This window comes from Bactrocera tryoni, chromosome 5 (assembly GCF_016617805.1).
Source record: "Bactrocera tryoni isolate S06 chromosome 5, CSIRO_BtryS06_freeze2, whole genome shotgun sequence".
Lineage (NCBI taxonomy): Eukaryota > Metazoa > Arthropoda > Insecta > Diptera > Tephritidae > Bactrocera > Bactrocera tryoni.
The window spans coordinates 69,766,220-69,779,602 of record NC_052503.1 but is presented as its reverse complement, the minus strand read 5'-3'; the positions used below and the strand labels follow the sequence as shown (position 1 = coordinate 69,779,602).

The 13,383-nt window shown below is 43.7% G+C and overlaps 1 protein-coding gene across 2 annotated transcripts in view; it reads left to right on the top strand.

Annotated features, from left to right (window-relative positions):
* Nucleotides 1-893: 893 nt before the first annotated feature.
* The window catches only part of LOC120777228 (mucin-17), a 333,221-nt gene continuing 320,731 nt past the window's right edge, over nt 894-13,383 (top strand). For both annotated transcript variants that reach the window (XM_040108409.1, XM_040108408.1), the window contains exons 1-2: nt 894-4,208; nt 6,779-10,434. In XM_040108409.1, coding sequence (XP_039964343.1) covers nt 1,141-4,208; nt 6,779-10,434 — 6,724 coding nt within the window. In that variant the 5' untranslated portion in view covers nt 894-1,140. The remainder of the gene's footprint in view (nt 4,209-6,778; nt 10,435-13,383) is intronic.

Here is a 13,383-nt window from a genome sequence, read left to right as displayed (position 1 = left end):
CTCCCCGGGTTATCTTAAGGACGCAAATAGGAAGGACTACATACCATCTAACCTAACTTAACCGGTAACACTCTAAAGTACAACGCTAAAAATTGGTTTGGCAAAATACACATGAGTCAGTTCAACAATTATATAATGGGCGTGGCGCTGCCCTCTTTCAAGTGAAATTTCGTGAATTTCTTGACTGAGTTGGGTTAAAATTCTCAAAAAGAAATCACATGAAGATTCTCCATTATTATCATCCTATTCCCAATAGCTGTAGTTAAAGTCTTCGAAAAATAGGAAAAATATAATTTATTTGGCATAAAGTGGACTCACGTTCGTCCGAAATTCGATATATCATATTAAAATTCCCACTAATGTCCCGCATTGGCAAGACTTCGCTTTAAGCATTTGGGATCCCCAGAGTATGATACACTGGAGGAGTTATCGATAGTGCGACCGCAGAGTCTGTTAAAACTCGCGTCAATCGCAGGCATCCTAAACGATGACTACTCCTCTTGGACTTAGCAAGTGAACTCCATCTGGTATCGCAAAGGACTAAACTGGTCTATGCGTGGTTTATTGTCCCACCAGATTAACCTAACCTAACCTAAGTGAGAATGTTTTGTTTTAGCAGAATGGCGGTCGATATCAAAAACTGTAGCATTTGGTTCGATCTCTTCCAAGTCAACCGCATCCGGCTGAACAGTAAACTGCAAAGCGCATAGCTCAGTTAATGCATGATAATGCTTACTTAAACTAAGTAAAAATGTTCCTCCAATCTCAAAGTAGCCTGCTACAAAAATTAGCAAAATTGACCCACAACTTCGTATAATAAATATTGTATAAAAACACTATCTTCTTGCTACAACCTTCATTAAAAGCTTTACTTTATCTCATTTCAGCATCATAACCAGCTAAGAACTCAACTACACCAACATAACAGTAAGCGCATATATTCACCACCAAGCGAGTGCAAGCTTTGCTTAGCCAATACACAAACCGCCGCTGAAAGCGCAACAAACCAAGCATTAAATGCACCAAACTCACCACAGCGGCGTACCAGCGCACAAATACTCAACATTCATTCAGCAATAAGCAACACCGCACATAATCGAGCAAGGCATACAACACGAACTAAATACACCACACCTCAACATGGCGACGACTAACGCAAGCACATCGATAACGACGACACCAACAACGGATGACGACTATGTGACCGTTGTTGAAGTAGACGATCCCGCATCCAAAGACACAAACCGCAGGCAGCTAGTCAAGCAAAGACAAAGCTCAGTCGAAGAAGACTCTTCGTATATAACTGTACTAACGATCAACAATCAAACACAATTGCACAACACTAACAGTGGTGGCTGCGAGCAAAGTGACGGCAGTGTAGAAGCAAATGCGCACAATGGCAACACAAATGGTTTGCTGCACGCCGCAGAGGCGGAAGCAGATACTGAACTGTTAATAGTGCACCGGCAGCCAGGTGAACGTCTGGGTTTCGGTCTTAAGTTTCAAGGCGGCACACGTAGCGCCGAAAAGGTGCACAAACTCTACATACAGTCTTGCGCTGCCGACAGTCCGGCCTCGAAAGTGCACGCCAGTTGGGGCGCATTGCGCGAGGGCGATGAAATCGTCAGCATCGATGAGCAACGCGTCTGTGAGCTGACGCGTATTGAATGCGTGCGCTGTTTGAAAGATAATGTCGCAATACGTTTGCAGGTGCGCAACGGTTATGGACGCAAGCCAGAGACGGAGGAAGAGCTGTTGTTGGCGGGCGCCAATACTATGGAGGCAATGACGGGCAGCGCGCCGGGTGCGCGTGTGCTGAGCAATGATGCAAGCGGCACAGCTGTGATTATGAGCAATGGGCCAATGAAGGGCAGTCCGCCGCCACCACCGCCCGTGCCGCCGCGTAAGCTCGTGAAGCGCAAGTCTTTAAATGGCGAAAGTAAAGTTGTGGTGCCTGCGGCGGCGGCTACCAACAGCGCTGGTGCCGCGCCAGCAATTACACTAACAGCGGCGAACGCGTCACATGGCGGCGAGGTGGATAAACCTTTTACACCGCCGCCGGATGCTGAGTATTACATAAATCTGTTTGCCGACGGGCAATCGCTGAAGACAGAGTCGGAATCGGATGACACTGCAAGCACAATTTCGACAGTGATTGATAAATTCTCCATGAGCTCCAACTATTCGTCCGAATCGGATCTGTCCAGCTACACATCGCTGACAAATGGCCAGAGTGTGATTAATAAATCAGAGTTGGCAAAGGTGCTCAAGCCGTTCACAATGTTGGAACAAGAATTCAATGTGAATGTGAATGGCAATGCGGCAGTGCAGCTGGATGAGTGCCTTAAGAAAGTCGCCGATTCGCCATCGCCAACAATGGGGGATGTAATGCCAGATTTGTTGGCTAGCACAATGTCAGCGGCGCATGCGAAGAAACCGTTAACATTTATACCAGGCAACAACTACGAGAATGTGGAGTTTAAGACCGAGAAGGTGAACACCTATGAGAATGTAGAGCTAAAACCACAGTCAACAGGTGCGCCAAATGTGGTGCTCCCAACACCTAAACCACGTCAAGCTGTAGCTGGCACAAACGGCTCGCCGACAGTTGAGCCGAAGAAACGTTCAATTATACCCACACCACGTAAAATTGCCACACCCACCAAGTTACCCATACAAGTAGCGCCGCCGACAGTACCTAGTGAGGCGTTACAAGTTAGGTCAACACCTAAAGCGGCCAATACTCCCAAGACGCCTGTAACCCCTACCACACTCAGCACACCCACAACGCCGACGCACTATCCGCAAGCGCCTGCAAATACGCCAACCACGCCCACCCCTCACGAGAACACACAAAGCGCTAAGGAGTTTATTACGAAAATACCGAAAGCTATAGCTTCGGTGTTTGGTCCGAACTCACAGCGTTCCTTCGAGCGCGCAAAGACTGAGGGCGAAATCAAGCTTAAACAAAATCCTGAGCTTGTGGAAACTATTAAACAACAGACCGCTATGTTCTTGGATAAAGAATGTCACAGTTCTACGGAGAGCGTGGCAAGCGCCATACGCAAACTTCCGGCAGATAAAGCAAAACCTGCTGAAACTAGTAAATTATCGCCACACAAATCGCGCATTCCGGTCGTGCTCTCGCCGAAACGTTCGCTCGAGTTGGACAGCTCCATGGAACGTAAGCACCTTGGCAGTCCTTCTAATATACCACGTTTCTTAACGCACAAACAAAAATCCGAAACCGATCTGAAACTCGGACTCTATCGCAGCAAGTCTAAGGAGTCCAGCCCGCCGGTGAGTTTGAAAATGCCGTTGCAACGCACGAATTCAGCCGAATCGAAACTGAAGAGTCCCGAACGTACACTCATACCCGTCTTTAGCGGACAATCGACATCCGCAGAGGCAATACTAGCGTCTACTGCGACAACCACACCCACAAAAGTCAAAGGTCCGAAACCTAAACCACCAGAGCGTGTGCAATCATTGACCAAAACGCCGACGCATATACCGAAATTGCAAACCACTCAGAGCGCTAATGGTACGGTTACAGTAACACTTGGCGACCGCAGCTTGCAAACACCATCACCTTCAACATCGCCAGCGCCCGGTAATACGCCGACAATGCACACCTTCAAACAGCAATCACCACCAGCAAGTGTCTCACCGAATCGTGAAATCCGCTTCAAAATACAAACATACGAGAGCAAAGCTCAAGAACCACGTATACCGTTTACGGATGTTAACGACAATGAAGACGAAAAAATGCCCAGTCTCTTCGATCTGGTACGCAAGCACAGTCCAAATGCTCAACGCAAAGATGATGGTCCCGCATTGAACACGACTTTGTCCACTTTTAAGGCACCGTCTAATTTTGATCATGAGCAGCATTTGGAGAGTAATGTCGATGATGAGGATCCGCCGCCAGCTGTGGTGGGCAAATGCATTAAGGTAAATGACTCGCAACCCACTTATTACTCCAGTTCGAGTGAAGATGATGAGGAGGAGTGTAGTGCTGTCGATAATGATGCTGAGCGCGATTATGACTGTGAAGATGGTGAAAAATTGGGACCGCCGGAAGTGATAAACGGACCAGGACCATCCGAAGCTTACTTCAATCTTTACTGGCATTCAAATATGTTGCCAACCATTGGTGAGGTGGAAGAGGAGTTCTCGTCGCTGGAGCCGCAGTCTTTGCCGAATGGGTAAGCTTGTTAAATTAGAGAGATTGCGTTCTTTTACAAGAAATTTTTTGACTTGAAAGCTTAAAATTCAGACCAAAAATGTTTAATGAAAAATTCGAAATCGCTTTAAATTTATATAGTAAGCATACCAATAGAGTCGTATAGTGATTTTTAAGCCATTTAACTTAAGAGGAACATATCTTCGAAGAACATCAATCAGTATAAGACCTCACTTATCAAGAATAACTTTCGAGAAACCTCACTTAGTAGAAGCTCTCAAAGCACGAGTGCGTGAAATTAGAAACCTGACCTTAAGTATAAGTTTGGCTTTCTCTGCTTGCAGAAAGATCCATCACTCATAGGGGTATCTTTATATCTGAGCGGTATATTAGCGAACCTAAATAAGATATTTGGGATTTTATAGGAACTTTGCTTCTACGTCAGAAACTTTAAAGGGTCTAATTTGTTTAAGAATATTATTAATCGAGGAAATGGTTTGTAGGGTTTCATTGAAACATGAACTGACCTCGGTACATGACCAAGAGAACTGCCGTAGAACGTTTTTTCAGTTTTTCTAAAGCAAAATATGACGAGACGCTTATAATAAAAAGTCAACCAACAAGTTTCTTATCCGTTACCAATCATGAATCGATTAGGTCAGTCGTCGTCGTCAGAATATGGGTTTAATCTCGATAATGGTGGAGCCCAAAGCATATTCTATGTAACTGTTCGGTACCAAGTAGACAAATCTACATTTTATTAAATCAATGCAAACCTTGGACCCATTACGAGAGTAAGAAAACCGCATTAAGATACTACCACCTATCAATTTGAAATAAATAGCTTTCTAGGTCAGTAGAATCAGAGCCATAGGATTGCAATAAATGTTCCGGATTTTGAGATTATCTGTCTTCTGTCGAACTGTAACGTTTATAGAATGTAGAGACATCTTAGTTATGGCTGCGAGATCAAAGCAAAAATTGCAGTACTTATTTAGGCGGCTGACTAAAATGTGGACATCTAGATTGTGAGTTCGGATAGGACTGGTCCTATAGAGCATCTCTTGGGAATTTCAATCAGCTTAGCTGGCAAAATCATGCTTCACCGAGAATATTTTTTATAAAGTTTGCGGATGTCTCGATTAAGCGAAATGTTTACGCGGTTAGCGTAACTAGGGACTTCTTGATTCTCAGTTTGGGTAGGAATATCCTATAGCTTTTCTTTTGAGACTTGCAGATGCTTCAACTAAGCGAAATATTTAGGCGGGAATATTCCAAAGATCGTCTTTTGAGACTTGCCATCATCTGAGCTTGCAATATGGTGCTTTAATCACCTAGACAACCTTTTAGAAAGCCTACAGATGCTTTTACTAAGTGAAGTTGAGAAATTCTTCCGATGGAAGTTTGAATAATTTAGAGGGACACTGAAGAATACCTTCTTTCTTTGATGCATACTATACATATGGGTAAACATTCCCTTCACATACTTTTAGGAGCTGTTGAACGATAACTTCTTCACCCGGTATCAATATTTTTTTCCACTCCACCGCTCACTTTGAACTTCCATTACCAAACCGAATCCATTAGTGGCTAGTGCCAGCGCAAGATAAGAAACTGTGCTATGTATAGATAAGAAACCAGCAAAATTAGTAGAGAGCATTTTAGTTAGTACAAAGTGAATTAACTGACTCTAAATGGAATAAGCAACACAAAACAAAATGTGATATATGACTGTATATGAGTAGATATGCAAGAGAGTCCGAGATAACCTCTAAAAAAAGCCGGTACAATGCAAATGTGCTAAGTAAAATTTGGCCAAAATGGGGAGCAGAGACTACAGTAATACGAAATACAAATCAAAGCACGAAGACGCGCAGGGTGGCGGGTAAAGAAAGTGTTAATGACAGCACGGAACCGAAAAGAATGATAAGCGACGGTAGGCAATGATAGCGAAGCGGTAGCACCGAGGCGCAAAGCGCTAAACTGATAGGGAGGGGTTCATATGTAGATTACTGACAAAGGCGGCGGGTGCCGAGTGACGAGCGGGGTAACAGTCATAACGTGAAGCGCTGCAGCGACACTTATGATGAACAAGCGACTCATTTTGCGTTGACGCCGTGCCTTTACGCTCTGCATTGTGGGCAAAAGTAATTAGTACAAGTTTTAATTTAACGCCGTACAGGTGAGAACACAGCAGAAAGATATACGAGTTGTTAGTTAGTTAGAATTGTGAAGAAGAGACGTAGAACGCTGAGCGAATACAAAGCCATAGAGGTGAGCGAGTATTCAAACTTCTGGGATTGGAAACTGTGCATGCAATTTCCGATTGTTGTAGCGGTTGTTGTGTTGTTTAGAAAAACAAAAATATAAAAACGAACAGATAAATTGCCAAAACAACGGTAAAGAACATGCCAATTTTGTGGCAGTTATTGCCTCTTGGCGATAATTAGTTGAAAAGGAGAGCAAAGTAGCAACTTTTTCTAATTGTTTTGTGTAGCTTTGCCAACAGCTGTCGCACATATTTCAAAATAATTAAATATTCGTAAACGTTTTGACACGCTCTTGTTATCGTAATTTTCTTGACTCTTCCAGACCGATCGTAATTGTGGATGATTTGAGCCAACAGCAGCAGTACAAGCAGTCTGCAAATCACATTGAAGTCGATAAGGTCAACGAGCAGCAACGGAACGCTGAAAGTAAGGAGAAGAAAGACACGAAAGCCTTGAAGGAGACAAAGGAAGCTGAAAGTAACGAAAAGAAAGACAGAAAGGAGACAAAGGATTCAAGTGGTAGAAAAATTACAAAAGAGACAGACGTCGCTCAGCCGAAACAAAGCTTAGAACGAGTTGATGAACTTACAAAGACCGTGGTCGAGTTCGAAAAATTGAAGACGCGCGAACCCGCTGCAAACGAGACCATAGGCGCTATTGGCGCCACAGACCAACCAGCAAAGACGGATAAGGAAGGCTTGCACGAGCTTAAGAGCCACGTGCCAGTAACAAATAAATCGCGAAATTCGCAATTTTTGGGCACACCTGTAACACCACCAACAGTACCAGAAATGGAGAAAGCTACAACAAAGTTAGAACACACAAGCGAAGGTGATAAGGTGTCCGAGGCGGACGCAACGCTGCCGACAAGCGAAGTTCTTGGTGAAAAGATAGTGACAGTGAAAGAGAATGCAACTGAAATGAATGAACCGATAAAAGCAACAACAACAACAACAGAAAATATACAACAAGTGAAACAAAGTGATAAGATAAGTGACATTACGACCGCAGCAGTGTCGGACCGTAATTACCAAATGAGTGAGGGTGAAGTGAGCGCGGCATTTATTAGGGCCGAACAAAATGATATGCAAAATGCCAAGGCTAATGAGCCAAATACTGTTGACAATACTGAAGCAGTGATAACGGCTAATCAGGTGTCGAACAAAGTGCCGCCAGCAACGGCTGAAGTGCAACTAGGCGTAGAACTAGTAAGTGAGACAGACACAAAGCCCACAATGGAGGCCGTACAGATGGTGGATACTAATGCAGCAGTAAACGAAAGTTTGAAGCAAACTAAAATGCTGGAGTCGAATGAAGTATTACCTGCCGAAACACATGCGGTCAATGAGTCCAAAGTCGAAACGGCCGAGACTACAACTACGACCAGCAGTAGCTCGAATAGCACGAATCAGACCAGTGAGACGCATACCGAGCATAAGTCAGAAGAGCGTGTGGAACAAAAGTCGGAGGTAAAGTCTGAGACCAAAACATCGGAGACTAAATCTGAGACGCGCCAATCTACACAAAAGGTAGCGCATACTAAGACAACGACTACAACGAAGAAGCAGGTAATTAAGTCCACCACATCGACTTCACAACTGCATGAGAGCTCTAGTGTGGATACATTAGACGGACTGTCTGATGAAATGCGTAAGCTGCTGGAATCCGGTGGTGGCAAAATCACGACCGTGATGAGCAACACAACACCACTGTCACCAACATACAACAATCATTTGACGGAACAATTCAACAAACCCATTGCCTTTACGCTACAACCGTACGCCGAGCGTGCTAGCGGCGCCAGTACGCCACGCATAACTGTCTTCGAGGAGCGACAATTCGAGAGCAAACAAAATGCCTACACTGAGATACGTACACGCGATGCCACCGGCGAGGAGAAGGTACAAACCAGCACAGAGTCGCACAAGGAGCGCGCCAAACTGAAGAAGGTACACAGTCACGACAACGAATTGGATCAGCTCGGCATTGTGATCGATGCTGATGGTGTGGCAGCCGACAAATGTCAGCCGATGACGATCACCGCGTCTGCGGAGACACGTATATCGGAGTTAGCCGAGAATCCACAAGATAAGCAAAGTATTGAAAGGGGTATTTTGAATTTATCGGAGAGTGGTAAGCAATTGCAACGCAACGAAGCGGGCGCTGTGGAGTATATGGAGTGTGAGCATCAAGTGCAGGACTCATATGAAGATGTCGAACAAGTTTTGGGTGGTGAGAGCGTCGAAGGGACCACTAAAAGGCCGACACTCTTACGTGAGTTAAGTGAAACCTTGACTGTGACTAAGGATGGTGAGAAGCAAGTGACACGTCGCAGTGAAACCACGAAAGAGACGCCAAAGAAGGGCGCTAAACTGCTAAAGAAGTCCGATGATGAGCGGCGCTTGGAGTTGGAGGCGCAAAAGTTGATTGAAAGCTATCAGAAGGTGAAGAAAGAAGCTGAAAAACTGTTTCAGCATGAGTTGTGTGAGGACGAAGGCTTCGATTTTGGTGACGATAAGCTAAGAAAGACTGAAGAAAGTGTTACACAACAAGTTGAAACCGTAAAAGAAAGTGTTGAATGTGATAAACAAGTTACTAACACAAGCGAAGAGAAGCAGGAAATTAAGGTGGACGATATGAAGTTGTTGCAGCCCGAAGTAGAAGTGAGTGTTAAGGAAGACTCCACGCTGGCAGCTACAGAAACAGTAAATAGCAATGAAGCAGACGTTATTAAAACTGCCGTTATCCAGAACGAACAGCCAGACATCAAACAAGAAACTACGAGCCTCAGTGAGCAGCTTGATGCTAAACCAAAAAATTTGGATGTTACGAAACTGACCGCTGGATTTTTAACTGAAGAGCGAAATTTCATGATTCAAGAAAAGGTACACATGGATATGAAGACACCAGTTGAGAAAAAGAAAACAGCAGCGAAAAACAAAAAGGCGACGATTCCCACACCAGCCGAACCCACCAGCGTATCGCCAGACTTGCTAGACAATGAACCAATTTATGTGCTGCATAAAAATATTATCGAGGCACCGCTAGTGCCAATGTTGACTGCTGAATCAAATATCGAGCCTGCGCTGCCCAACTCCAAGGAAGTCATAGAAATCCAAGAAGTTATAACGCCAACTCCAACGGAAGTCGTGCTACCACAAAAAATAACACAGTTCGAAACAGTGGACATCAAGATTAGTCTGCCAACGTCAGCCAAGAAAGCCAAACCTAACGTAGAGGTCAACACAACCAATGCAACCAAATCAGCGACGACGCCACCCATACCGCAGAAGCGTGAACATAAATCCACAGAGAGTACGAACAGTAACAAGGTATCCACACCTGCGACCACCAACACACCCACGCCGACACCCAAAAAACGTGGCTCAATCGAACTGCACAGCAGTACTACTGCCGTCGGAGACCACACAACGAGCGCGTCCAAACTGCAAACAACTAAATTAGAAATCCCAATTAACAAACAGAAACTCGAACAAAACCCCAACACCGCCGCAGCTCCACAACCGAAGCTCGAGCGCATTATCGTTGGCGTAGAACAGCAGCAATTTGACGATACCAACAACAACAGCAGCAAACAACCGGCAATCATTAACCTCGCTAGCGAAGATTTGCCAACGGAAATGGCGGTCAATACACCGAAACAAGTTGTCGCCGATGTGTTGAGCAGCAGCAGCGGCGGTGCGATCGCTTCGGAGCTGCATTTGGAGACTATTAATTTGCCAAATGAGCCACAAAATACGTCCAACGTGTCGGCAGAGAAATTAAGGAAAACAGAACGTGTTGGCGATGGCATGCAAATGACAAATACAACTACACCAACAACAGCGTCTGCGACATTTGTGTCAACATCATCTTCGGCAGATTCGGTGCAAAGTGTCATCGAAGTAGGTGGCATTGTGGAATCACCATCGGAGGATGAGGTCACGCCAGGTATTACGCGGGATACAAGTGAAGAAGGTGAGTTAATGATTTCATTTATATATTTACTTTGGTTATTTTGAAGCAGTTCAACAGTATTAGAATCCAAAATTTTAAGCCATTTTTGTACCATATGAGATCGATTTTTTCTACTTTAGGCCAGTGTATATGAAACCTTTCAAGCATTTTGTATTCCAAGCAGTAAAGCTAAGAAGATTCCGTTGCATTGTTTTAAGTTATATTAAGCGCACTGGAAGAGCAACTCTATTTTTCCATAATTTGCGTTGCCGGTCCCAGGAACATTTTCGGCAACGAAAAAACAAACGAGTTGGTTAAGTTAAAAGCCATTCTAGACGAAACCGTGGCAGATATAATACTGTGTCCGCTACGAACAATCAAGTTGGACCATAAGACAAAATTTGTATAAAAAGTTCAGAATAAATGGACTCTCACAACCAAATGTAGGATAGCGAAACAGATGTGACCAAAATATGACAAATTTTGCTGTTTTGCAACCAGGTTGCTCGTTCTATCGGGTTTTGATGCTTGCCATGCTTCTACATAGATCACCGTGAAGACTATTCATGGGTATTCTAATGTTGATAGAGTTTTCGGGTGACAGCAGTACACCACTCTTGGCAATCTCGTACATTGCTGCTCGTTCTGACACCCAGTAGCAGTCCAGTGGTTTGGACTCCTATAGCATATAACTGCCATCGACCAAAAATCCTTTAGTATCGACAACAAATCAGATCAAATAGTTTGCGCGACGTGCGCAGCGTTCATTAGAGAGAGGTACGCAATTAAATTCTGTATGAAATTCGTTAAATCTGCGCCAGAGACGTTTGTTATAATCAATCAGGCTTACCAAGTGTTGCTTTAGCATGAAGTAGTGTGTTTCGGTAGCACGAGGCTTTTTTGGAGAGCCGGGAGATGAAGACCGTGCTGGGTGACCTGCGACTTCGACAAACACCGACAATGTGACTCGTGTGCGCAAAGTTTTGAACTCTGACTGTCGACTCAGTATTCGTTTGGTTGCCCAGACTTTTATAAAAATCTTTGGTTTATGAGTGACGAAGCACTTGAACATACGCAAGGTGTGCGCGAAGATGGTCCCAAAAGTGCTCACTAACGACCAGAAATTCCAGGGTTCCAAGAAAATGTGAACATGTCTGAAAGTGACCAAAGGCCGACATTCCAACGCTTTCGCAGCCGCCCTACAGCCTCCTTTTTAGTTTCCTTGTCTGAAAAGGCCAATGAAAGGCAAGCATTTTGAGACGACAGAGGGGATCCAAGCATCATGCACCTCGGCTCTGAAGGCTATTCCGGGAAATGCCTTCCGTGATACCTTCAATGCTTGGAAATCGCGCTAAAGAATTGTAACGATTGGATCAATATTTCCGGACAAACCCTGTATGCGTCGTTAATTCTTGGTTCTTGCACCACCATAATGCACCGTCGCAAGCTGCATGATTCTTCGTGGGGTTTTCGCCGTGTTCTCCTGATTTAGCTCCGTGTGACTTATGGCAATTCAGCAAACTCAAACGACAGCTCCCGAGAATCCGTTTTGAGTCAATTGAAGACATTAAATCTGAATAGTTACGCACAGTGAAGGCTATTCCAGAAATTTACTTTAACAACTGTTTCGAGGATTGGAAAAGACAAATGCTTTGATGCCAAGGGAGTTTACTTTGAGTGGGACGGCATAGATTTTAAAGAATGAAGAATTTTAAAGTTTTGAACAAAGTCTTACCATTTTTTGCCCGTAGTAGTAGCTTTTGGCAGTCATACAAACTGATCGAACTGATAAGAAGCCCGGCTGTGAAGGATATTCTAGCTTATATCATACATACCAAGTTGTTCAATAAGTTTTGTCTTTTGATCAGAAAAACACAATTTTATGATTCAAAATACACTGTTTTATTCAGTATAATCTCCCATTAATACACTTGCTCCAACGATTCTCCGGAAGGTCTGCAAAATACTCTTCAACAGCAGTTATGATTTCTTCATTTGATGAAAAACGCTTGCCACGCATAAATATTTTGAGTTCTGGAAACAAATGGAAGTCGCTGTGGGCCAAATCTAGTGAATACGGTGGATGCTCCAACAATACGAACTTTAATTTATGGATTTTAGCCATTGTCTAAATGCTCTAGTGACACGGTGTATTGTCCTGACGAAAAATAATTTTTCTTCTGCAAACCTGGTCTTTTTTCACGAATTTTTTCCTTCAGTTGATCGAAAAGGTTGTAATAACATTCAGAATTAATTGTTTTACCAGTTTGCAAGTAATCCACAAACAAAATTCCTATCGCAGCCCAAAAAACTGATGCCATAACCTTCTTGGCCGATTTTCCGACACGAACTTGTTTCGAAGCCGAACAACCAGGGTCACACCACTCTTTAGCTTATTGTTTTGATTCTGGATCATGGTGATAGATGCAAGTCTCATCCATAGTGATGAATCAAGGCACAAAAAACACTTTATTCTTTTCAAAATGCTTCAAATGTGGCTGAGAAAGCCGCATTCGAATATGTTTTTGTGCCATTGTTAGCGAATGAGGCACCCATTGTGCACACAGCTTTCTAAAACCCAAAATTTCACTTAAAATATGGCTCACACTGTCTAATCAGATGTGTAGTGCCTCTACTAAATCTCTCTCAGTCAATCGACGATCTTCCAAAACCATATCCTGTATTTTGGCTATGATTTCTGGTGTCGATGCGATTTTTAGACGTGCTTCACGTGGATCGTCTTCAAGACTTGTACGTTCACATTTAAATTCAGCAACCCATCTTTCTACTGTTCCAATTATACATTTTTAACATTCGTTATATTATATTTTGACTTTTTTTATTTTTTGCTTCCTATCTGCTTGTGTCGTTGCCATTTCATTTTGGCCAAACTCAACTTGGTCACATTTAATTAAAACTGCAATTGAATGCAAAGCCCGATATGCAAACAAGCAGCATGCAAGCGGACAC